Below are 26,137 nucleotides of genomic sequence, written 5' to 3'. Positions count from 1 at the left end.
TGCAAACGGGCTGCTTCCAGCCAGTTCTTTACATTCAATACTCTCTTCGCCATGAATGACGTGATCTTGATTGTGAGTACTAATTCTGCTTGCCTCTGGAGCATCATCTTATTATTCAAACTATCACAGGACATCAACCTCACATACTCTACCACCCACCATTCGCAGTCTGTGAGCGTGTCGATCCTCATTCGAGCTCGAGCCATGCTGATTCAAGTCGTTGCCCACTGTTCAGTCTGTGAGCGTGTCAATCCTCATTCGAGCTTGAGCCATGCTGATCAAAGCTGTTGCCCACCATTCACAGTCTGTGAGTGTGTCAATCCTCGTTTGAGCTTGAGCCATGCTGATCAAAGTCGTTGCCCACCATTCACAGCCTGTGATTGTGTTGATCCTCCGAACTTGAGTGGGGTGCTGTCATATTTGGGCCTGTGAAGCACACGAAAGTGAGTTTGTTTTGTGTCCCATCCGTCAGCATGATAGTATGTTCAATTTAATCATTTTTAGTCGTTTTCTATTTCAAAAGCCGTGATGGGCCCAAGCCGAGATGTTGACTCTGCCCCAGGCCAGGCCACAGGCTGCCACCAAATGCCCAAGAAATATGTGCTCGTCATCAAGCATAGTGAGCGCATGGGCGGAAGCGTCAGGCAGTGCGATTGCTCCTTTGGTAGTATCATTGTATCGATTAGTATAAATAGTAGCACCATCTGAGATCTGATGAATACAATTGCAAGGTACAACAATACAGTAGATCCAGTGCGAGATCAGTTCTATGTACATATGAGAGGCAGGCTTAGACTGGCAGGCACTGTCTGCTAGTGAGCACATTGTCATGCATCATATTACATGCTAATAAGCAATGTTAATGCAAGAGTTCACTCTTCTAAGTAGCAGACTTAATGCATTACTATGCCATGGACTGGTGACACCATACACCCGACAAAGTGAGAATGAGCTCTCAATACGGGGCCACTATGCTACCGTACCCTGTATACTGTGATGTTGCTATACTTCCATTCTGTCATTGATACCTCTTGCAAGTTTAGATTGGGGGGGTAGTATGTATGACAAACTAAATTTTGTGATCGAATAAATAGATATATTTTGGAAAAGCATAATTATATCTGTCTACATGTTTCGTGACTACAATGTCACGGACTCATCAATTCACTGATGAACAGTTCAGGACACTTCAAGCCGACCTTCAGTGAGCTGTGAAAATCGACTGATATGTGAAGATAGATGTCTAAGCACAAATTGAGGTAGATACAGATCTAAGAAATCAGAGATGGCAAAAATCAAATTTTGTGCAAAATACAAAGAATCTTTGCCCATTGCAAGGTCAAAAATGCAAGAACGGTATCGTAATTTGCACAGTGCATTTGGGTTTGTTACGCTTACGTCATGCATACATAGCTTCGCTTTCTGATCAAAATTTCTCTAAGCCACCACATAGTACATACTAGTAATGCCACGGCTCAGCTACGGCCCGTTCTGGTTTGGTGTTTACCATTAGGCCAGAATTTCAGCAATTCCCATGAGCCAAGCCACTGGTTACTGACTTGCTCCAACTCGTTAGCCATGTGAACCAGTTCCAACTTCTACAAGCCAAAAATATATGAACTGTGGCTCAAACCGCTTTAGGCCAGCTTAAGCCAATTCAAGCTGAAATACAAACGCAGCGGTTGTGCCTGCCTCTCAGTGTTAGTCGGATTCCTCATTGTATTTTTCTACTCTTAGGTAGCTAGGCTATTGTATACGATGGATAAAGTCCCTGTTCGAGTTGATGGAAGATTTAGGCTGGGAGACATTTTGGGATATGGCTCATATGGTATGTCACTCACATATCACCGGCTACATGTTTATTCAGATTCAACATTTAGGACTCCATTTAGCTGTCGTGTATCGTGCATGGAACATCATCCTTGATGATGCAGTTGCTGTTAAACTCGAAACTATCATGCACTCGTCTTCTGTGCAGCATGAATACAAGATTTTGAAACACCTTGAAGGTGGTGTTGGTATTCCCCGTGCCCTTTGGTTTGGCAGGGAATCGACATATTACACTCTGGTTCTTGAGCTCCTTGGGCCCTCACTGCACAATCTCTTTCTTGCCCACAATGGAAAATTCAGCCTTGAGACTGTCGCAAACCTAGGAGACCAGCTGGTCAGTCTGTGTGGGTGTTCGATGTGTAGGTCGCTAACTGCTTTTCCTAGCTCTCACATCTCAAATATATTCACTCGTATGGTTATGTTCACGGCAATATCAAACCACAGAACATTGTCATGGGTCTTGGCGATCTCAAGCACACCGCATTTATCATTGATTTTGGTGTCGCAAAGGAATTCTGGGATACATCGACCAGTGTCCATATACCCTTTTGCCAAGGTCGACGTCTCACTGGAACTCCTGCATTCACTTCGATTAATAACCACTTGGGAGTTGAATGAGGTCGTCGTGATGACCTAGAGTCACTCACATACATGTTGATATACTTCTTGCAGGGCTCCCTCCCATGGTTGACCAGTGATGAAGAGAAACTTTCTAGCTCTTCCATACTTGAACGCAAAGTGAACACTACCATTGAAGATCTATGTCGTGGAATTCCTGTCGAGTTCGCCACAATGCTCATTTACACGTGCTCTCTCGCGTTCTCAGAGGATCCCGACTACAGCCACCTTAGTTCATTGCTTTCTGCACTTTGTTCTAGATCACCTGCACCAGCCACATGCATGCTGGACTTGGACCAGCCTGATGCACATATCACACATTCCGCACTATCCTCCAATGAACCCCGGGTAATTGAGGCAGTACCTCCATGCCCACCGCTTCGCAGATCAAGTTGTGTGTGAGTAGTCCACTCATACTCCCAAATATGAACTAATTTGATCGCCAGTTTGCGCCCACATAATGGCTCCCTGTTGCATGCAACCACATTAACTCCACGCTGGAAAAAGAGTAGAATCACCTAGATCCGACCTCAAGCTTCAACCTCCAGGACTTTTGATTGTTAAATATAACACCGTTGAATACCTGTACAGAGTATAGCATTACTTATTATTTGTACATACTGCACATACTGTATGCGTGCTGTCACTGCTGTGCGATATAGCGCAGCCCATGCTATGATTATGTAATATCAAGATTTCTCCAATTCTCATGCTACACCGTCTTATCGATCAACATCAACATGCTGCAGGCTGCCTGGAAATGACTCATGGCGACTTCCTGAACTAATAATCAATTCATACCCCATAATAACGATGTCTGCTTATTGATTGGAAACCATCATCTTCGGCTTCTGCATTGTCCATACTGTCCTCGGTTGCAACATCGCCACATTCTTCTGCAAGTTCATTGTGGAGGTGATGAGTCCTGGTGTGAGTGCAGCAGCTGCAAGTGCTATTGCAAATGTGAATCCGAGTGTGGGTCTGAGTGCAGGTGCAGGTGAGAGTTCAAATGTCACCCACTTTCGATTCCTTCACTCACCATTGTGCTAATGTGCTACTCCCCTTTCCACTTGGTATTATGATTCAGGGTTTGATCAGTCAATTACTTGGTGAGTCAGTATTAAATGAGATTTGAATTATGTGAGTTGTAACTCATGGTGATCGTCCTTTGGGGGCTTTTCCACTCAGGATACCTGCACATCGGCATATCGTGGGGTTTCCCCAGATAAAACATATATAATTATCTTGTTCAGTCGTCTCCACCACCACCATGCTTCCTTGACGGAAAAACACTTCCCGGGTTCCTGCCAGAGCCACTGCTGCTGCTCCCGTTGTTGCTCTTGCTGCTCCTGTTACTCTTGCTCCTGTTACTCTTGCTCCCACTACTCTTGTTCCCAACACTGCTGCTGTTACTTCCACTCCTACTTTTCCTGCTCCCATTGCTCCGACTGCTGCTGCAGTGAATGCCAATATCCTTCGCAATCCTCAAAGGCACCATCAGCTTCCCCTTAGATTCAGAGAAAATGACGCAGGTGAAGGGGAATTCTTCCACCTCGAGAATATCTCTGGGGATGAGGAAGATGAAGTGGTCGACTCACCTGTGTGCGCAGTTAGGCCTGCTGCAGGCCATAGCCCACTGCAGACTGCGATGAATACCGCCATAACTGACCCTCTGGCCACTGGTGGCCGAGCAAAACCTCTGCCGATATTCATTTCTTTTTCAGACAGGATGCTACCACCCATTCAAATATCTGCAAAGCCTGCGAGTGAGTATTGTGTCAGGAGTCTGGTTTTTTCTGACATCCTTCACCAGAAAAATCCACGATCTCGACAATACTTATCACATTACATCATATGTTCCTAGTACGAGCACTTCAACTCGTCGTGCACACGTCTTCAATGAGCATATTGACATTTACCTGGAGGCAGAGCATCAACACTGGCACATCCTCCACAAATCATCATGTTTGAAGACTTTTATAGATGAAGGCTGGATGATTGCAATCATGTGTCAAAGGCTGAAGGATCCGTCTTGCATGTTAGACTCACTTGGTACTCCCCCTAGTCCTAGCTCACTCCCTGGAACCAGCCTATCAGCACCAGACGATGTATTGCCTGCGTTTACTCTAGACGAGATGCACAGACACATCGTGAAATTCATCATTGCTGATGATCAGGTAAGTCAGTGTGCACTTTTTACGCACTATTGTTAGTTAATTGTTGTCTTCAGGCAATTAATATTATTGAATGCCCGGAATTTCGCCGCCTGATCCGCCTTCTGTGGCCATCGGTAAACGAGACTGATATATTTCATCGTACCAAAGCTTGTGAATTAGTTATCGATGCTTTCCATGAGTACTTTGATGCTTTGAAGAGGGACCTTGCAGTAGGTCCATAGTTGTCAAGAGCCCAATAAAGTATCTTATATCTTTCAGGCCGCCCAGGGAAAGGTCTCGTTCACATCTGACCTATGGTCAGATTCTAACCTTTGCCCGTTCATGGCCCTCACTGCCCACTGGATCACTAAGGCAGACCAGAGCTCAATACTCGTCATGAGAGCAGCACTAATTGGCTTCCATCATATTCCAGGAAGTCATACAGGTGGAATGCTGGCAACAGTAATCTTACATCTCCTCGATCGTGCCAGTGTGACTGAAAAGGTCAGCATCTAACTGTACCATGTAACATCCTCTGACTTTGTTTAGATCGGTCATTTTACCTTGGACAACGCTCCAAACAATCAGGTTTCCATGTGAGAGCTTTCACAACAACTGGAGTCTCGTGTGATTCATTTTGATCCCATCGACCACAGAATCCCGTGTTTTCCCCACATTATCAACATATGTGTCAAACACATCATCGACGATTACCACAAAGCCGACTTTTCACTCATGGACGAACACTGGGTAATCGGCAATTGCACTATCATCAAGGCAGACTATGTCAAAGCTGGGACAGGGAAGGCTCTCAGTAGAGCCAGGGACGTTGTGTGCACGGTTTGCGCGTCAAACCAACGACGCAATTCTTTCAGGGACACCATCATCACAGGTAACAACAAGGAGTGGTTCCAAGATGACACAGGCGAGAAACTACAACTCCCTGTTGTCGAACTCCTGCTTGATGAGCCAACCTGGTAAGATTCAGTTTACATCATGCTCAATCGTTTACAAACCCTTCGCCAGGTAAGGTGTCACTCACTAAACATCTGCTGCAAACTAATAATAGTCGCCTAGGCTATAGATTTATTCTTCGACTCTCCAACTCAACGCTGTTACGTCGACTGTTGGTCGGCGTGTGCGAACTAGGATAGGTCTTCTCAGCGACGACTCGAGTGAGTCTACTGAAGCTGAGCGTGGTCTGGCCTTGACGGAACGTCAAGGATTCCTCCGGCGATCTCGGTAAGACGGCGCTCGTCGAGATGCAGGGCTAGCGGATACGTGCTAAGTCGTATGGGGGCGACTTAGAAGTGCGGTCTCACACAAGGAAGCTGGTAAGCTTAGATGAGCAAGTTCTGGGGATGAACCTAGTAGATTAAAGTGAAGTTAATCTACAACAATGTATCTACTCTTATAGGGTTTAGCTATAGGTATTCTAGCTCAGTCTGTAATCTATAGTATATCGGTAATCTAAGATAACTAGACATGAGGGGAGATAGCATACATGAGGCTTAGCCTCTGATCATACATGCAGCGCCAAGTGCGACTGCGCAATCAACATGAGGCGCGTAGAAGCGCTCCGGATCTTCATGAAGCGACATGTGGTATACATGCGCTGATCTAGGGTGTCCATGAGGCGTACAGCCTCCATGGAACAGGTACAAGGCCGTCTAGGCCAGGGGCGGGGTCATAGCGCCAGGCGGGGTCATAGCGGTCCAGACCGCTGTCTTTCTAGGCGCGGGCGGCACACCGCCGCGCGGGGAGTCTAGCAGAGTGGGGGCAGGCGTAGGCAGAGCTGGGGCTCCTGTAGGTGTTACAGATGCCTGTAACAAACGCTCCATTAGTAAGTTCAAATTAAGTCCGATGGAGTGGCAGTTCCTGCAAGATGTCGAAGTAATTCTAGAGGTTAGTCTTAGTATTGTCGAAACTCATGTTCCATTTTATCGTTTAATATTAGGCACCCCATGCTGCCCAACAATGCATGTCAGGTGAATGCACTCCCAGGCTGAGTGGTGCATTTCCGGCATTTGAAATGTTGGTCGAGCGGTGGAAGTTTTTGGCCCAACATGTCCCACACTGTGGTCCCCTTGTTCAGATAGGTTTGACTTGGGCAGACAAGTATGATGAGAGGATGGGCGCCACAAAAGCCTATGCAGTTGCTATGTGTGAGTCCGGTATCTTTTAGTAATGGTTGGTTGCTCATGATTGTGTTCATAGTTGTTGATCCTGCGATTCGAATGTCATGGGTTCAGAGTTGTTGGGAGGAACATATGATTGATGAAATGGAGAAACATATAATTGATCTGGTACGTCTATAAAACCAATAACAACACAACTTTGAACTGATGTCATGATATGCAGATGCATCAAAAGCGAACTACAAACGGCTCAGAATCTACGGAGTCTCCAGCTAACAATATAACACCTCAGCAACAACCACGCACGCTAGGCTCGCGCCTTTATGGACTGCCTGATATCAACATTCTACCCCATCACAAGTGCGGAGCCCAAACGGTCAAGCAAGAATTTGAGGCTTATGCCATGGCTAGTCTCAGCCCCAAGGGAATGGATATACTCAGATTCTGGGCGGTGAGCATTCCATATCTCCACAGATTACATCGTCATTGACACTCACAGACCTTATTTCCGACACTTCATGGCATTGCAATGGACTATCTCCTGATCCAGGCCTCTGCCGTTCCATGTGAGCAAGTATTTTTGTCCAGTAGCGAAACCGACACGAAGAAATGTAATCGCATGAGCCCGGTCCTAATGGAGGCTTTGCAGATGGTAAAGTTCCTTCTGAAAAACAACCGACTCGACTTTATGAAGGGTTGGGCAGTGTCGCAGAAGGATATGGAGTATAAGATGTTGGGTGAAGGAGATGAAACTAACAGTCTTTTGACATTTTCCAGCAGCGGAATTACAGGTGATGTGTGCGATAGTCTTCTCAAAGCTATCGCAGAGGAGGAGTGTGATGGCATCGACAATGTACCTACAGCCTACGACTTATGATATTTGCTTTCCCTCCTTAATTTTGCTAATTCTTTTCATTTCTTATTTACACTACCTTCGCTTGTTCTGGTCACCTGGCATCTTGCAATACTTCTGGCGCTGTATTGCGATCTCAATTGCAAATTATTTTCTTTTCCTTGACTGTCTGCCTTTCACCTTTTCTAACCTGTTCAGAGAGTGTCTGACTCTACTCTTCACTTGGTCTTAGCGATGGTCCTGAAGACTGGTGAGTATTTAAAGGACATGCTGAGACGTATCTCCTATTTCTCAGCTCTTTGTTCACAGGCTTCAGAAACTTGAAGAGTGCAGTTATGGCTATCAGCTATTTCTGTTGCGCTTATATGCAGACTTTCATTTCTGCTGATGCCCTGGCGTGGTTCTGCCGTACTGGTGCACAGACTTTCTATTTTGAATGCCTCGCAGGCTGCTGATACCCTAGCATGGTTCTGCTACAGTGATGCACAGATTTTATTTCGAGTGGTTCTCAGGCTGCTGGTGTCATGGGTATACTTCAAGGTAATTTCTCTGAAGGATAATCAATCCTATGAGAGCTACACGGTGCGTAGACTTATCTCGAGCATCTCACTAATACTTTCGTCACCCGATGAACAGGTCTTTTCAATTTGGGGGGGCTGGAACTTCTCGCATCATGGCCTGCCGCCTTGAGATGCGACCACTTAGAGAGACACTGTGGCACTATGCTCGATGATGTCGAGATAGACAGCTCTCCTCAGGCCGCTGATGCCCTAGTGTGGTTCTACCACACATATTTGCAGACCTATCATATCAAACGGCACCTGGGCTGCTGATCCGTGACGTAGTTCTGCTATGCTGGTGTGTATATTTTTTTATTTCAAATGGCTTTGCTCAGGTTGCTGATACCCTGACGTAGTTCTGCTACACTGGTACGTAGATTTTTCATTTTACTTCAAACAGCTCTCGTAAGGCTGCGATGTTCTGCTACATCTAATGCAGACTTTCGTTTCGAGCGGCTCTTAGGCTGCTGATACTCTAACGTGTATTTACATTTGACTGCTCGTAAATCTACAAAATCATCATAAGCTGAGCAACAATACAGGTGCACACCATCCTATTCCTCCCGCTTCCAACCCAACTTCTTCAACACCACACCAAACCGTTTCTTGAACGCTGCACACCCTCCATCTCCACAACATCTACTTGCACCCCCGTCTTCATTTGCCTCCGAAAATCCCTTGCTTTTCTTTTAAGCTCTGCTTTGAACTTGCGAGCGCTCTCAAAACTGCCGTACAACTATTTCGATTAAGTTTCTGAACTTCTGAACATCCGATTCGAAGATTGCTTACCTTGTCTTGAGGACCCATTTCAATTCACGATTGATGTGTTTGATGTTTGATGATGATTTTAAAGGATGGTTTGTAGTACGGTATGTAGGAATCCAGTGAGTCTCGACTCTCGAGGATTTGTTTCTTTTTTGGTATTTGATATGCTTATTGATTTCCAAGCGACTATGTTCCCACTGTAAGTTGGTTCCACGAGACCGCCAAACACTATGTGCTAAATAAGCACAGGTCTTTGATAACTATGCTGTCGCCGTAATGATTGGTGACGATCCTTACATGCTAGGTCTTTTCAACACTGCCGGTTCATGTCTTTTTGATTATGACCACCTCCGGCCACTGTCATACCCCCAAACTGATGTCTTCCTTGTTTGTTTTAGCGTAATGTCCCCTTCAGTGCTAACTAACTGGGCTGACGATGTTGATGCCACAATTTTCATGCAACAACCATCAAACATATTCTTGCTCGTAGACTTCGCACCCACACTAGCATTCATAGGTCCTCAGATGTATGCAATTTTTCATCCCTTCATTCATCATCGACTAACCCTTGGGCAAGCTTACGAGGTCGTCAACATCGTTCACATCAACATGATCACACTCGCCATGCTCATACACAACTCGGCCTTTCTTCACTCATGATTGGATAAGTCACTTTGAGATCTTTGACTGTCATGCGGATCATGCTATCACTTTGGCGAAGAAACATTTCAGAGAGGGCTTGGTAATTAACTTCCAAGTACGAGCTCTTCCAAGCTGGCATTTTGACATCTTTTGACCCCACCACAGGATCTCATATCCAGGCTCATTTGTTATGGCACGCAAACGCAACTGGGACCATGCACTTCAAGATGCAAATGAAGTAAGTCGTCCGGCATGCACTTCACATAGGCTAACATTGATCCTGGCATAGTCAATATGCATTAATCCATCGTTAACGTGGAGATACAGCCCTCTCTTTATGTGTGACTTTGCCTCAGAGTTCTTATTTGGACACTGTATCAATTCACTTTCCGCTGGACTCCCTTATCCCCATAACATGACAGAATCCACAAGTGCTATTTAAGCTTTACGCCTTGTTCTGCCTCATATATCCTTCTCACATTTTTTGTGTTGTTTCCCTCATACAATATCATTTTCTACCATAAGAGATGGGCCTGTACACTACATTCTCCGTTGTCTTTGCCTCTCCATTCTCTGTTGCAAACAGTGTTTCGGGTGCTCAAGCTAGACCATAGATCCTGAAAGTGCTCAGATTCAGACATCAAGCGTGCATGGCGCTAGACCAATATTCCGTCCTAGATAGATAGATAGAAGTCTGGCTCAAACCAGCTCGAGCTGACTTAAAGACTGAAAATGTGGCTCCATGGACCAGACCAGGCCCTGAATTACATAAGCTATAACTAGGTACATGGCTCGGCTAACTACGGCTATAACTACGGCTAAAGCCGGACATAAGCCGGAACTGCGGCAACACTAGTACATACCACACCATGGACGATCTCCAGGCTGGCACGCCGGCGCACATCAAAAGCGTAACCTACACTCACCAACTAATTGTCCCACAGTGCACACAAATAATTAGTATACCCCACGATAAAAGGGTGGTCGCGTCTCACCGCGTCGCTGTCGGCACCAACGGAAAACTTTTAGACTCATTGGAATAGAAGCCACAACGTCACAACGCACGTTCAGCCAAACACTGCTTCCTCGCCGCAGTTCTCCTTTTGTACTTATGTACTTGCGTCGCCCCACCCTCTGATGGTAAGAAAAGAAAAGATTTCAAAGTCCGATTTACGTATCACCAGCCTGGGCTATGATCACCTTTGATGCGATACGTTCCATTCACTTTTTGACTTCTCGCTCCTCCCGTAATTAGCTCTTACTAATAGAAGCGTTAATATGCGTTATCGATCACATTGTCGTGCCCCGGGCCCATGTCAACACCTCAGGCCTCAGTATTGTTTCCTAACAACCTGAGCACTTTGCTAGTGCACGAGTAATAGGTGTGTAGCCTATGCTCGTACCAATGCTTTCTTCGCGTTGTCTTATGTTAACAAGCTCTTGTACCTTGTACTTGTCTGCCTACAAAGAGTTAACAATCTAGGTATAGCTAGCAACCTCTGTAGTTGCACCACCTAAACTCACCCGAGCTGGAACAAAGCTTAATGGTTTTCTATATAAGGAGCCATGGCACCGGGTGACCGAGTCAATTATTGATCAAGTGATCGTCAACTTTCACACCCACGTTGCAAAATTAAAGATTCTGCACTTGCCACTCATTAATCATCCTTATCGCATAGCCTACCACAGCCCGATGACCGAGGAAGAGGACGTTAGCGAATTGCCTGGAAGCGGAGCCCACGCAACTGCAACGTCTATGTGGAGTGCACAATACCTCGATCCCATTTCGGTTAGCTAGAAAGCACTGGATAGTGGTATACGTATATATGGCGTGAATGTTATTGTCATACGTCTACCAAGTCCGCCTCTCATCCACATCCATTCTCTCCCAATATGACCATAGTCCTCAATGATCCCACTTGGTGGCCGATCATCAATGCATATCGTTTTTCCAGCTATTTTTCAGGTTCGTGGAGAGTAGTTGGATGTCACGGTTAAAGCTCAATCTAACCTTGATGGCGGTTTCGCAGTTGCGGCATTTGTTGGACTGACCTATGATTGGGGTGAGCATGATGATATTAAAAGACTGCTGATATCCCACAACTTGAAGTATTTTCAGCACTTACATTCGGACAAGAGGTATGTCGATCCTATGACCGGAGCAGCCTTCCCTCTAAGAATGCTTTTATAGGTCGAATTGGTCTGGGTGAGTGGAGTCTCACGTCAGAGGGACAACCATGAAAATACACCTAATTACAGAAGCAACGCTGGTCCCTAATGACAGTCCTGTATCTCAGTGTATGTAGTTTGCCTGTCACGGTTGTCATGTTGTGCTGACTTGAAAGTATCCTAGGTGCGCTACCTTGGAATCTTATATGCTGCGTATGTTCGGAAGGCTAAATAATTGATGTCGCGCTAATTGTATATCTTTCATAATCAGCCTGGGCATCCTGTGTATGTCTCCTTAGTACATTCGTTGTCTTCGCTTCGTCTGACCAGCGGCATACAGATTATATTCCCACCATCTCGCTGACAGATACAGTGAGTCTTCTGCATAGATGCCTGCTGTATCTCTACAATTAACCGTGGTGCCCTGTAGGAGTGGGTGTAGTTCTTTCCTAACTTCTTAGTTCTCTAATGACGGTCACACAATACTTCCACAGATGTGAGTCTGTTTGGAGTGCGTGCTAGTGCTAGTCACTGAATGGATCCCTCAGGCTTGACTGTGTACAACCTATGGAGTTGGATGACTGTCCTGGTATTTGCAATGCTGTGGGGTGAGCTTGGCACTTGCGAGACCTCAGTGATATTGACTTGACTGAAACATGCTGCAAGTCATCAGCGTCACTCGGTTGTATGCCATGTATCAAGGATCCAGAAAGATCCTGACACTTCTCATTGTCACCCTCCTGGTTGTCAACATTTTCGATGTAGTGGCAGGTGTACTGGAAAACCTACATGTTTCAGGGGGTACGCTTAATTGTGAATGAAAAATAACGTGCATGGGGCTCACTGATGAATACCAGAGGAACTCATTCTCTCCGGCACTCATCAGTGCTTGATCAACTATGGGGAAGATGTTCCATTTCTGAATTACATTTCTTGGATGGTCTCCATTGCGTGGGAGGCCCTCGCACTGTCTCTCGCAGTTTGGATTGCGGTAAAACACTTCCGTGAACTGCGACGACATTCGGCAGGAGGGATTATCGGGGACTGTTTCACGGTGTTGATGAAAACTCACGTGGTTTACTTTGCGAGGTAAGCTCGTATTGTGATTATTGTTCCTTCTTTTCCACTGAAGGGTCGGACGTGGTAGCTTTGTTGCTGTTTCTTGCCTTAACCTCATTCTTGATTTCTCTCCAATATCCTCAGCGGTATGTCAATCCTTCACTTACTTCTGCATGCGACCACGATTCATCATTCCTATAGGACCAGATTTCCCTAGGAACTCAGACTTTTAGTGGCTTACTTCAGATTTTGGAAGTCGCACAGATGTTTGTGCTGGGACCACGACTGATCCTTGGCGTTCGAGAATTTAACGCTAAACTCGTGGCTGACTCCGACGCAGCAACCGGCATGATCTCAATCGTTTTCCAAGAGCGTGTGCATATATCGACTAGCAGTAGTGTGTAATGCTCAGTGAAGTTGACGCGGACAGTTGTCATGTGCTTGCAGAGAGCACGGGAAATTTGGTTTTTGGTCTCTATTCCAAATCTTGTTGCGGTGCTCAAGTAGTTATTTGGTGTCATGAAGTAGATTTCAAGGAGACAGGCTTGGGCAGTATTCTCTTCATATTATGTATTCGAATTATTTGTTATTATAAGGTCCTGACATTAACAATTATTTGAACCAATATTCTGGATATCCCTACTGTACTAACGAAGGAAAGGAGTGTACTGAAAGGGAAAGTGGAGGAGCGAGATATGCATATAGGTGATGTCGCCGGAACGTTAGGGTGCAAGTTCCAATTCCGAGTCGCTCTTGCTTCTCATCCCCGATGACAACTCGTGACTCACCGGCACCTTTGGCCGCCTTGTAGGATATGTATATGGGTAGTACCAAACTTCTACCTGGCGTGTACCTGGTTATCTAAAGATAGCAACCGATGGAAATTGCCCGGGGCTTTTCCTGATGCAGGAACACCACTTCTTCGCCAATGCCCTCTGTCGCGATGCCGCCTCGATCCACTACATCCTCACATCCGAGGGACGCCTCAAGCCGACCTTCGGTGAGCTGTGAATATTTGTCTGAATATGCTGCTACCGTGTAGAACACTCGCTGGCACACATCAACAACCGTAACCTACACTCACCAACTAATTGTCCCACACAAATACTAATTATACTCCACGACAAAAGGGTGGTCGCGTCTCACCGTGTCGCTGTCGGCACCAACGGAAAACTCTGGGTTATTCATAAATGCCTGGAAAAACGCGAGCTTCCACGTATCCGTCCTCGACTGGTAATTTTCAGCCTCGACACTTACCAACATTACCTACTCAGTCCTCCGCAACCACTTCTATTACTTTCAAAACCTACCTATAGCGCCCACCAACCTGGTGGCTTGTTCGTGCTAGTCACGCTCCGACTTTTCTCCTCAGAGCGGCTCTGTGACTTTGTTTGAAACGTTTTATCACTTGTGCGTGCCTGAATTCTCGTCTACATCTATTCTCATAACAAAATACAGCGCACTTCAAGTGTCTTCGAGTATCCACTTCTTAAATTAATGCCCTTAGTATCACCACTTCTTGCACGCACGTCCCAAATTCGACGACATTTTCAATGGCCACATACTGCCTGCATCGAAAGATTAAGCTCGACTCGCTATCATGTCCGCAGCCTGACCTCAAGCAGCAGATGCTCGACTCCTGCACCATCAATAGTGCTGGTGCCTGCTTGTCCATTCCTGAGTCCGTAGCTTTCACCGTTTTTAACCACGTCAACAAGTTGTTTTATGTTTCGTGTGCTATTCACAGACGTTAGCAGCCTAGATTCTTTCAAATTACCCCGACTCCACAGAGGCGCTAGGTCTTAGGTGAGGAACCGTGGCCTTCATATCACAAATATTTAATACAGTACTTGTACCCCCAAGTAGTGTTTCAGCAACAATCCTAAACACATCTATAATCATATCCGTATTTCTACCTTGACGAACCAAGAAGAGAGGCAAGCTCCTCCATAAGCGTTAACCAACTTCAGCCTCCTCAAGACTCATCAAGTATGCCTCGCATCATTAAGCTACGCATGCATGAACGTGTTTCGACCGCCGCACACTTTGTGATCACCTTGAATAGATCATCATCTGTAGGCCAGTTGGCGTGAGTCAGCTAAGAAAACAAGGTAGCAGTCCGTAGGACATTAAATGAGGCAAGAAGATGAATCTGGTACGAATTGCTGAGGAACTGAAGCAGTGCGCTGTCACTCGGCTGTCCTCACGCACACTGCCCAAGCAATCATATGGACAATTGTCATCACACAGAAAGGAAGGACCAGTGGTTGGTACAAGTGTGCGTGGGCAGCTAGTGCCGGTAGAGATATTCATCGATTTAAATATTATCAGCACGTAAGTATATCAAATCACTTGACTAAACAATACGACGAAAACTTTGTCTCCTTGAAATCTACTTTGGAACACCAAATAACTTCGATCGATACTTTTAAGTAAATAAAAGCAAATTTCCCTGCTCTTTGGAGGGCACCAGACAACTGTTAACTCCACTGAGTATCACACACCACTGCCAGTCGATATATGCACGCGCTCCTGGAAAGCGATTGAGGTCATACCAGTTGCTACGTCAGAATCGGCCACGAGCTTGGCGTGGTATTCCCGAATACCAAGGATCAGGCGCGGTCCCAATACAAACATCTGCACGACCTGCGAAATCTGAAGGAACCCATAAAGAATCTGAGCGTCCAGGGAAATGGCCTATATAAACGATAAATTGGTAGCGTGCATAGGGAAGTGAAAGATTGACATACCATTGATAATGTTGGAGAGAAATTAACAATCATCTCAAAGCAAGAAACAGCAACAAAGCTATCACGTCCGACATGTCAGTTGGAAAAAGGAATAATAATCACAATATGAGCTTACCTCGCAAAGTAAAGCACGTGAGATTTTATCAACACCGTGAAACAGTCCTCCATAATCCCTCCTGTCGAATGTTGTCGCAATTCACGGAAGTGTTTTACCACAATCCAGATTGCGAGACATAGTGCGATGACCTCCCACACAGTTCCGAGTATCCAAGCAATGGAAGTTATAAGTATGAGATCTCCCGTATAGTTACTAATCTGGCACTGATAAGTGCCGGAGAGAATGTGTTCCTCTGGTATCAATGAGTCTCATGCACGGTTATTTTCATTCACAATTAAACGCACCCCCTGAAGCATGCATCGTTGCAATTATGGAGGCCACTGCATCGAAAGTGTTGATAGCCAGGAAGGTGACAATGAGAAATATCAGGACCTTTCTGGATCCTTGATACATGGCATGCAGCCGAGTGATGATGATGACTTGCGTCATGTTTCAGTCAAGTCAATTTCACTGAGGTATCGCAAGTGCAAAGCTCACCCCACAGCAGCGCAAATACCACAACACCTATCCAATTCCATATAGTGAACATAATATAGCCTGACGAATCCAGTCAGGGATTGGCCTCGGGTAGCACACACTCCAAACAGACTCACATCTGTGGCAGTATAGCATGGCAGTCATTAGTAAACCAATAAGTTAGTAAAGAACCACACCCACTGCTACAAGGCGCCACAGTTAATTGGAGGAGAATATTAATAGGCACCTGTATAGAAAACTCACTGTATCTGTCAGCGAGATGGTCGGAACACACACTGAATGCCGTTGGTCAGAAGAAGTAAAGTCAGCGAATGTACTAAAGGGACATACCCAGAATGGCCAGACTGGTTATGAGAGACGGACGATTAGCACAACACCGATTGTGTAGCCTTCCGAACGTACACAGCATATAACATTCCAAGGTAACGCGCCTATAGGATACTTTCAAGTCAGTACAACATAGCAACCGCGACAAACAAGCTACATACACTGAGATACATAACTGTCATTGCGGACCATCGTTGTCTCTGGAATCAAGTTTATTTTTATGTGTGTTCCTCTTACACCAGACTCTACTCACCCAGATCAATTCCACCTATAAAGCCATTCTCAGCGAGATGGTTGCTCCGGTCATACCATCGACATACCTCTTGTCCGAATGTAAGTGCTGAAAATATTCGTAAGACGTCAGCAGTCTTTTAATGTTATCATGCTCACCCCAATCATGCATCACTACAACAAAGGCGGCGACTGGGAAACAAAAGCCAATGTTAGATTGTGTCAACTTCAACATCCGACCACTCTCCACGAACCTACAAAATAGCTGCTCAAACGATATGCATTGATGGCCGACCACCAAATGGGATCATTGGAGACTACGGTCATATTGGTAGAGAATAGGTGTGGGTGAGAGGCGAACTTGGTGGACGTAAGACGATGGCATTCGTGCTAATTATACCACCATCCGGTGCGTAGATCAGCGCTAGAGCGAAACGAGATCGGGGGATGATGACCGTTCCTGCTTTGATTGGTCGAAGTGGATATGTTTGCATGAGGAATCTGAATGAGCGAAACGCTTGAACTCCGCAAAAGATCGAACAACATCAAGAACTGTTCGTGATCTTGTCGCCTTGGTTTTCATTCCATTCTCGAGATGTTTTTGCCACACGTGCATCAGTCCATCAATGAAATTATGTAAATACTATTTTATTTCTTTGGCACATGCTGACCATGATGGTGCGACCGTTTCGGAAAACCTGACATTGCCTCGCCAGCACAGGCCCGGGGAGCATCACACCTCCGAGTCATTCAAGGTCACTCAATAAATGCACATTTGCGTCAGCATGACGCCAGACCAGAAAGTCGGCCATCAAAAATAGTGGAGATTGACACAATAAAAACAAATTCGCATCTTACCCTGTGTGCCGATACCACCCTGCTTCATTGTCTCATATCATCCTTAGGTCATCTGTCGCTTCATGCGCACGCTCTCGCTCTCCGCCTCAGAAATCGGGCCATCATATGATCTGGATACCAGAAATGGTCAGCCTAGAATATTTGATTTGTATCGTAGGTCCGTGGAGTCGGTGCGGTGATAATAGGTATCAGGTTTTACCAAACTTCCTCCTGGTTGAGATTCCGTGATTGATGTATGATGAAGATACATCACCACCCCTATATCGAGGGAGTATTGAGAGAGAAAATGAGAGAAATGATGGCTCGGATGCACAATGGCTGAAGGCGATGATATTCTGTTGGCACACCATCAGAAATCTAGAGATTTGAAGAAGTCGAGGGAATCACTCACCGAAACATACGACTGCCAATGCACACCATCAATATTTATTCCAATAAAAACATTCCCCACTTAATCATCATGCAGTTGATGCCCTTCTGTTGAGTCGCGCTTTCGTAGGGTAGCCTGAGTGGAAATGTGGATTGGAACGTTGTTTGTATTTCGCATGAACCAGCTACTATAATGACGCCCGAGATAATACCGACACCTCGGAATTCCGACTGATGATCAAGATTCGAGACTCGAGACTCGAGAATTATTGTAGCGTTAGAGCCCTTGCACGCTAACAGATTATACAAAGGCGGTTCTGTGTGGTTTTGCTTGCCGAAAAACAATCGAAATGGGATGGGACGCTCACAGCGAATGTACATATGCTGTGAATAAGAGTCGAGCAGCTCTGCGATTTCATCAGGTGGCAGGCCTTGGTTCGACATTGAAAGAGCGGGATGTATTTCTGGGGATACTGGCAGGTGCAGACCGTGCGAATAACAACTACAATATCGCACTAGTCATTACAAAGTCATTAGTGGTACTCAAAGTTCGCACAATTAGCTGGTTTATATTTGCCTAAGTGGCAATTGCGTGAATGATCATTATCAGACAGACACTAAGTAAGTAATTGTGTGTTACTAGGTGTTACCTGCGTATTTGATTGCGAGGGGTATCGTGCTCCCACTGCATCACGGGATATGAATTGTCCGTCCGAGTCTTTCCTACGCCCAACAATCAATACTCTAGCTAAACTTGAAGGACTCCGGCTAAGGGAGACTAGGATAAGTAACACTGTTGTAGACTTCACGGGCAATAGAAGAACTCAAATTTAAAACGCCTAACATTGTGATGCATGACCGACTATTTCCATGGCCATCTCAGTCAAGTCAGTCGAGGCCGGTGCCGATCATGGCCAATACTACCACCCACATTTCATGCTTTGATGGTAGGTAAGTATATGCCGACATGCATGAGCACAGCACCATCCTGGAATTCGCGAATGTCGTTGAAATTGACCTTCAGGATCGGTAGGCCTGGACGATGATTTCGTGACTGACCATGCCAATTGTGCGAAGTACACCTCTCATTCACTAGAATGTAACTGTCGATTTAGAATGGTTGAGTAAGAAAGCAAACTATGTATATAGTACAGCGCAGTATAACTACAGACCATACCATCAGTTCCACATGCCCTGAGCATACAGGCCCAGTATATCGCCAGCCAGCGTTGGACTATACGATGAAACATCAGCCATCGTGTAAGTCTTATCCTTCTGTAAGCCGTTGAGGATGCCGATAATCTCCTTTCCAAGGAAGCTCAGGAAGACAACATCAATAGGTGTGTCGGCCGTCACGTTTGGCGGGTTTGAGCCAGAGTAGGATGGAACCGGGTAGTAGGGCAACGGGGTGTGCAGTGTATCGTCTGCATTATCAGCGTCGGGGCATGACTAAACAAACAAGTGCTATGAGCATAGAACAAGCGCGGCATGGAACTCTTACATCTCTCGTGACATAACCAAATGATGCTTGTCCGCCCACTCCAGGACGGTCGTCTATCTCCTCCAACCGGGCACTATCCGGAGTATCATCGATTTTATGGCTGGAAAATACAGCTTGGGTTTCATCTCGTTTCTGTTGTATCCCCATCGGTTTGTTCATAGCGGGGAGCAGTTGGTTTGCGATCCCAGATGTAACATTGGCAATGTATAAGAACGAATCCTGATACGGCATGATTGTTAGTTGATCGTTCTTGGTGAACGATCCCTTTAAGAGGTCGAAGCGTAGAGCCCATGAATCGATAATCATGATATTTGGAATGGAAGCGCGAGTATTGTTAATGGCGAGTGCGTATGGGACAGCCTAATGAGCGCGTCGATACCTGCACAATTCACTTCACTATAAACTTGGCACTTACATTTTCGATGAAGAAAGATACAAGAGACCCGTTGGAAGGATAAGGGTTACTAGGGCACAATGGTTGAGCTTGAACGATAATACTACATAATGGGCACCCACTGAAACAAGGTATAATCTTGCTGAGCTGTTCCGTACAGGTGGGACAAGTTAAAGCGGGCCGCAAGCTCCTCCAGGCCACGGGTGATCGATCGTCCGTGGTCGGTGTCAAATGTTCGGTTTGAGGTTTGAGTGTGGTACTAAGTAGGAGTCATGGGCAATATTAGACTAGCGGTGGAAAGCCGAAAGTTCGGTAAAATACCTCGTAGGTCACGCGGTTCTGGTCAAGATATCTCCTTGTGAAAGTAACGTTATCACTGTTGCCCTTGGCAGCATCGAGGTCTGCGCCTAATTTTCTGGTGTTAGGTATCTGAGGTACAGTATTTTTTATAACATCTTACTCATCCAGCCTAAAAGATCATGTCAGACAATATTCCTTACTCATCTTTGCAGTTACACACCAATCGTTTCCATGTAGCGTCCGCTTTCAATAGCCATGGAACGACCATCGTCCTGTCGACAATCACGGATGTGGGTATGTCCTAGATCCACAATGAGCATGTGATTCGGAACAATCAAGATGGTGGCCTCCACCTCCAAATATTAGTATGGGTGTTAGAGGATGCACAGCCCGTAGAGCGTTGACAACGGTAGGCCCTGGATGAACATTTTGTTGGATTATCGTTTGACAAACATTTCAATGGCATACAGTTATCATTGGAAACAGGCATGTGTCTGCAGTCGCATTAATGAAATATTTCCTTCGGCAACAAGGAATTTGCCTACCCGATAAGCACAAACGCGTCAGGCTCTTCTGCAATGGCCTCAACGAACTAAAAACAGAAATTAGGATGCCATGTTTCAATCACTCAAACGCATTGAATAACGTACCCACTGCTCCTTGACCATATCACCGACAGCTTGCACAGTCGTGTTCACATCGTTCCCAGTAAAATTGAATATGACTCCAAGAGAAGTGATACGACGGCCTCTGCCGTGTCGAATAAATAAGAGTCCCTCCTCAAATTTAACATGTTCACTTACTTCCGTGTTGTGAACTTGGTGTAACGGTCTGCAGGAATAAACGTTGGCAGTAGCAACAATCACTTTGAATCCGAACTTACTGCCTACTGGGACACTCTCAGGCTCGCCGTCTGAATTAAAAACGGTGATGTTGACGTTAGAGGTCAAGTACCGCCCAGCGAGGTGGGGGACAAAGTTGGTATACCTGCAGAGCATTCATGGCATTTTGGTAAGCCGTTTCCGAATTTGCGAAGATGTTCGTGGGAAATTCGTCCATAGAACAAGTATTGAGGAGTAATACAGACAGTCAGTAGTGTGAGCATACCAAAGGGGAATAGAACAGATGCATCATAAATGTGTCAACAGGTCAGCAAAGATATGGCAGAAATAACAAGTTGCGCCAAATCATCAAAAACATGACAAAAGAAGGAAGAAAGCAAATTTTGTCAGTTAAAGATTCGTTCAAAATGGTTATAACGCACATATCATACGTATCCGCATAACCATACAATTCGTGGCTATAAAAGGGAGATTGAGGAGACGAATTAGGAGATGACTCGGACTACAAATTCAACACCCACTTTCCGATGGTCATGAGATCGTAGGGGAGGCGCTCAATGAACTTGTTTGACTATGAATGGTGCATCCGACATGTCAGCATTAATGATATATCACCCATGAATAGAACGGACCTCGTGTGCGTCGACATCACCGGGAGGATATCCATCAGAAAGACCGGTTCCTGGGAAACGTGAGTTGGATTGTGTTTCAGACAATGAGTAATTGCACATACCGTCATGTAGATCACCTGAGTCTATCAAAAGAAGGTCGACATCCTTATGCTGCGATAGGAATTATACATGATAAGTGCACGAGTTCAGATTGATGGACGAACGAGGGCGATTTGCTTCATGTGGGTCACAAAGCTAGCAAAGTCTCCGAGATCCCCACTAGAATTCATACGAGGTGGGTGAGTGACGGTGGCTCGAGGTAGTTGCGCTGTGAACACCAACCTGTAGTATGGTTCAGCCCAGGACGACTTCTGGTGCCCGAGTAGCCAACCATGGGTATCGGTGGTGTGGATTACGTTCAAGTCTCCCCAGACAAGAGGACGGTATGGAGGTGTGAGTGGAACCTGCGGGTACTCACGCCTTTCCAAATGTTCATGAGCATGGCTGTCGCGAGCGTGCAAGTGATCGTCCGCGCAAGCAGTGCTACGGAGTGCAAGACCCAGGAGAATAGCGGGAGTTAACTTGGAAATCATACCGAAGACCCCTGCTTAGGTCAAGCTCAAAATATCACTGCCTTTATACCTCAACGTTCTCGGAACCGACCTCGGATTGAACATCCTTTTTGATTGGCGCCGCCCCAATCATTGCCTAACCTTCGAACAGCTGGTGTGCATCATGGGTGTCAAATGGATAATGTACTCCGGCAGGAGCTGAAGTGCCATGATGATGGAGTTCGATGTTCAAAGTCCACTCGTCCACAGAAATTTGACAAACCAAATCCCACATGCAGGGAAACGTTACTCGGGTACCATATTCATACGAGTTATTGGACGCAGTGTTTAAACGATAAACGAACTACTGATGCCGGATGTGTTATTATATAATTCGGTTCGGTCTCTTGAAGGTTGCCGGATGAACAGGATGATTCCTTTAGTCCCTCCCAGTCTCGAGATACTATCTATCACGAACACTTAGCTTGACTAGACTTGCTTCGCAGATTACGGTACAAAGTATCCATCCGAGAAAAATTATCCGAATCTACTACATCACTCAATGGAACAACGTGATCCCCCCTCTTGCTCGCGCCCGCGGTGCCTTAATGAACAAATTCAATCTCCTCGTGTTCTGGCACGCTATCTCGTTGCTCGGCTCACCGTCTCGTTGCTTGGCCCACCGTCTTCCAAGGTACGGATCATCGAACTCGTAGATATCTGATGTCGATGATCACGCCTAGAAAACTTGAAAATTGGAGACAGTGCATCCAAACGTCCAAATGTCGACTTATTCCACGGTCATTGATTTAGAGCACAAGTGAAGATCTCGTCGGTTGTGTAAACATTTAGTCGCGCTATTAGATGCCAGGTGTGAGTCCTGCTACATGTCCTGAAAGTCACATCGTTGTTCACCGTTCCCGAAAATCTGCAACGATGGAGTTGCACATCATGGCCTTGAGCGAGGTTAGAGAGGGACTGAGAGACGACGGTCTGGACAACGACTCGAAATGGAGGATGGCATCAAGCTTGGTCCCCTTCGATGAAGACTGCAATATTAGCCTATGTGAGTAAGCCTATATCAAACATGATGTTATCCTGCTTGACATCCGTATACATTATCTCAAGTGCGTGCATATGCGCAAAGACAGTGCAAGATGTTTCTTTCCGAGTGAGCTCATGGAGGGATTTAACATCTCCACCCAAAACGTCTGTAACTCGGACAAAGCATAGATGGTGCCTGTCTCGATCCTTTCCAGATTGTTCAAAAAAGAGAGAAGATGGAGGCAATGACTCGACGTGAGGCTGGCTTATGGTAGAGACCAAAAGTTGAGCGTCTGAGAGCAGGTAGCTACAACATTACGCCTCGTTCGAACAGACCAGTTGAATCTCCTTTCAAAGTGTTGGTCACGACTACAACTGCTAGTCTCCACGTACATTTCATCAAAAGACATCCAGATCGTGGAGTTTATACCTCTCCGCTCACACTTGTGGATGATTTTGAAGCGCTCCTCTGGATCTAAGGAACCACCAAATTCGACACGAACCTTGGAGATAGTCATGCCCTTAGTCCGCGAGAATTCTTGATGGCTCCTCCGCAAATTTCAGCTCAACTTCTATGCCCTCTGCGTCAACATGAACGTGTTTATATAGGAAACGAGGTGCAGGGAGCCAGAAGACGTAATTTTCGGATGTACTATTGTGAGATATCGGAGGCTGAGGCAATGCTGATGTTGTATTTTAGAGAAATGACATCGAAAGGCTCGAACCGGACCTTTAGGCTAAGCGGACACCGTAGTCTGTAGTATGGTAGTTTTGTTCAAGGAATCAAATGGGATCCTTCACACCCTATGCGTGTTAGACAAACACATCAACAAAATAATGTGTCCTATATGCAACACCATCACTGGGGGGAATATTGAGACTAGGTAAGATATGGATATATACATAGACTAGAGAGCAGAACGTGACACCAGTTTCACAAGATGTGATCAATGATGTGCTTAGTACTTGCGCCAGAAGTAGGATATGATCTATCTTCGTAAGTAACTGGTGCCATTGTGCTAAGCTGATATACAACTACTTGGTGACGGACGAGTTCTCTAGACATCGATGACCTCAAGCCTGTTAGACTCCCATGTCGGATACGAAGTAGAACCTGCCGCAACATGTTTCCAATTTGCATTGAGCAAATAAATTCTATCCTTGTCAAGCCATGTGTCCAGTAACTCGCGAACACTGAACTTCCTTTTCGATACGACCTCGACGTAAGGCAAGGATGTTGTAATCGTCAAGTTCTCCTCTTTGACGGTGTCATCCATGACAGAACTCATTTCTATTGTAGATGACTCTTTCACCACACGCCCAAGACCCTGTCTGTTTGTCCCAGCTATTGGGCTGAAGTCCATCAGACGTACTCCGTACTCCCCAGGACGCGTGTCTGGCCCGCTGATTGTGAAAGCCTGCAAAACTCGATTTCCACTAACGTGGACTTTGCCTTGATATGGATACCGGAAAACACGAGTATTTGAAGGACCCCAATGTATCCATGGTATTGTTATTGTTTCTGCAACTTCGTCAAGGTCGAAGAAAATCCTCGTGGAGATGATGAAGACCAGAGAGGCAGTACCATAGGACCCAGTAAGGCATAGTAATTGATGTTTAGGGTCTGGGGTGTACCTCACCGTTTGAGGTTGGGTTTGCATCTGTTCAATATTGTCCATGGGAGGGTGGCATTGTATGCACTGCAACGGGAGGGGCAATTTGAAACGTGCCATACGTCGTGACATCTTGAGATCTTCCATTGAAAAGACCTCCAGATCGTCAGCCACAATGAGCAACCTATCATTTCCGAGGAAACAAAAATCAATCTGGTTTTCAGATGGGTGGGGTGTTGCGCCGCCGGTGACGATCTGAATTCAAGATTAGTAATCGTGAAGTCTTTGAACTATTTCAGATCAAACCTCACCCTCCGTGTCGCTGAGTTTTGCCAATCCCAAATCTGCATATCCCACTCGTAATTCTTTCCATCATCGTTTGTAATAGCCAAGGAACGCTGCAAAGCGATATGCCTCCCACAACACTTGAGCTTCGCATACGTTGTTTTAATGAGATCAGATTCAGATTCGAACTCCTCCCATAGAAATAGTGTCCGTTGAGCAGCTTGAGGGTGAACATCATCACCATCCAGGGCTCTAAGGTCAATAAAGACCGCCTCATCTGATTCAAGAGGATTATCCTCGGAAGTAACACAATATGCGACAGCGATCAGGTTTTGTGCTAGGTCGATCAACACATCCAGGGTGACTGAGTGGGGCTCCAAACGCAATGTTTCTAGAGACCAGCAGCGCTCGATTGTTCTTTGTGAGGGCTTTGGTAGTATTGGAATTATCGCAGCCAGGTCATCAGTTTCATCCCACGAGGAAAAATGCCCACGAGACACGAAAGAGTACATATCAAACTTGAACCATGCGTGGGACCTGTCCTTCAAGGTCTTCAGACGGTTGCCAATAGGTGTGTAGTTCGTGTTGGGGACAGGAATTAACCGTTGGCCAATGAGTTCGATGGTGTACTGAAGCTCGGAGGAGGACATGTATGCCTGGCGAAGGGCCTTGCATACCTGCAAGAGCATTATCATCGAAATTCATCTAGAATGAGAATCACATCAACACAATTGTGACTCACAGATGTACAACGAAGAATATCTCGATAAGAAAGATACCTGAGAATGTAAAACATCAGTTCTTCAGCGAGAGATAGGAACCCTGTTTTGGGCTTCGTTTCGTAGCCTACTCTTCCGACATGGCAACGAGACTCGAGCATTGGATATGAGTGGGAAGTTATACACCAGATGTAAGGAAGATACTTGAGTGACTGACCACTAGAGCACGACGGGAGCTTGCAAAAAAGAGTTACATAAATTGAGGTGAACCGAATGACTCGTTGCGTAGGGTATCATACATGGTAACTTACCCATATGGGATGGTAAAGGAGGTTTACACTGTGGGAAGTAAACGTT

At 45.7% G+C, this 26,137-nt stretch overlaps 5 protein-coding genes across 5 annotated transcripts; 3 read left to right on the top strand and 2 right to left on the bottom strand.

Annotated features, from left to right (window-relative positions):
* Positions 1-1,758: 1,758 nt before the first annotated feature.
* On the top strand, positions 1,759-2,850 carry F5147DRAFT_745975 (kinase-like domain-containing protein; the record flags this gene model as incomplete). Its single annotated transcript, XM_041439804.1, has 5 exons — positions 1,759-1,828; positions 1,893-2,164; positions 2,215-2,439; positions 2,470-2,701; positions 2,723-2,850. 5 exons carry the CDS (start codon positions 1,759-1,761, stop codon positions 2,848-2,850), a joined length of 927 nt encoding a protein of 308 aa, XP_041292306.1.
* Positions 2,851-9,095: 6,245 nt separating this feature from the next.
* On the top strand, positions 9,096-9,580 carry F5147DRAFT_577777 (cell division control protein 42; the record flags this gene model as incomplete). The annotated part of the gene is made up of 2 exons (XM_041431414.1): positions 9,096-9,119; positions 9,170-9,580. Coding segments are annotated over 2 exons (435 nt in total), but the record flags the coding sequence as incomplete, so codon positions are not given.
* A 1,614-nt stretch (positions 9,581-11,194) lies between these two features.
* Positions 11,195-13,394, top strand: F5147DRAFT_207273 (uncharacterized protein). The gene is made up of 13 exons (XM_041428587.1): positions 11,195-11,528; positions 11,593-11,625; positions 11,682-11,701; positions 11,754-11,768; positions 11,822-11,860; positions 11,916-11,944; positions 12,003-12,016; positions 12,072-12,107; positions 12,280-12,339; positions 12,398-12,532; positions 12,589-12,820; positions 12,879-12,936; positions 13,016-13,394. Exons 1-13 carry the CDS (start codon positions 11,456-11,458, stop codon positions 13,193-13,195), a joined length of 924 nt encoding a protein of 307 aa, XP_041292304.1. The 5' UTR covers positions 11,195-11,455; the 3' UTR covers positions 13,196-13,394.
* Positions 13,395-19,097: 5,703 nt separating this feature from the next.
* On the bottom strand, positions 19,098-22,165 carry F5147DRAFT_697586 (Metallo-dependent phosphatase-like protein; the record flags this gene model as incomplete). The annotated part of the gene is made up of 17 exons (XM_041437511.1): positions 21,911-22,165; positions 21,789-21,847; positions 21,590-21,711; positions 21,479-21,528; positions 21,380-21,415; positions 20,999-21,102; positions 20,919-20,946; positions 20,766-20,865; positions 20,661-20,707; positions 20,584-20,609; positions 20,469-20,531; positions 20,332-20,416; positions 20,137-20,230; positions 19,938-20,074; positions 19,837-19,885; positions 19,422-19,781; positions 19,098-19,369 (listed from the first exon to the last, which is right to left on the bottom strand). Exons 1-17 carry the CDS (start codon positions 22,159-22,161, stop codon positions 19,100-19,102), a joined length of 1,881 nt encoding a protein of 626 aa, XP_041292303.1. The 5' UTR covers positions 22,162-22,165.
* Positions 22,166-24,002: 1,837 nt separating this feature from the next.
* On the bottom strand, positions 24,003-26,065 carry F5147DRAFT_837394 (uncharacterized protein). Its single transcript, XM_041444065.1, has 3 exons — positions 25,804-26,065; positions 25,088-25,738; positions 24,003-25,031 (listed from the first exon to the last, which is right to left on the bottom strand). The coding sequence occupies exons 1-3, from the start codon at positions 25,939-25,941 to the stop codon at positions 24,222-24,224; spliced, it is 1,599 nt and encodes a 532-aa protein (XP_041292302.1). The 5' UTR covers positions 25,942-26,065; the 3' UTR covers positions 24,003-24,221.
* Between the last annotated feature and the right edge of the window lie 72 nt (positions 26,066-26,137).

The sequence above is a fragment of the Suillus discolor genome, assembly GCF_016758755.1.
Source record: "Suillus discolor strain FC423 chromosome Unknown F5147scaffold_31, whole genome shotgun sequence".
Taxonomy (NCBI): Eukaryota; Fungi; Basidiomycota; class Agaricomycetes; order Boletales; family Suillaceae; genus Suillus; species Suillus discolor.
This window is presented reverse-complemented; position numbering and strand designations above follow the sequence as displayed.

What these genes read in the sequence shown, in the direction of transcription:
- F5147DRAFT_837394 (XM_041444065.1), bottom strand. Translation starts at nt 25,941, where the DNA reads ATGCTCGAGTCTCGTTGCCATGTCGGAAGAGTAGGCTACGAAACGAAG. An exon ending in ATATTCTTCGTTGTACATCT is followed by an intron (nt 25,739 to 25,803) that starts GTGAGTCACAAT and finishes ATGCTCTTGCAG; the next exon opens with GTATGCAAGGCCCTTCGCCA. An exon ending in AAAACTCAGCGACACGGAGG is followed by an intron (nt 25,032 to 25,087) that starts GTGAGGTTTGAT and finishes TCTTGAATTCAG; the next exon opens with ATCGTCACCGGCGGCGCAAC.
- F5147DRAFT_207273 (XM_041428587.1), top strand. Translation starts at nt 11,456, where the DNA reads ATGACCATAGTCCTCAATGATCCCACTTGGTGGCCGATCATCAATGCA. An exon ending in TGACAGTCCTGTATCTCAGT is followed by an intron (nt 11,861 to 11,915) that starts GTATGTAGTTTG and finishes AAAGTATCCTAG; the next exon opens with GTGCGCTACCTTGGAATCTT. An exon ending in AAACCTACATGTTTCAGGGG is followed by an intron (nt 12,533 to 12,588) that starts GTACGCTTAATT and finishes GATGAATACCAG; the next exon opens with AGGAACTCATTCTCTCCGGC.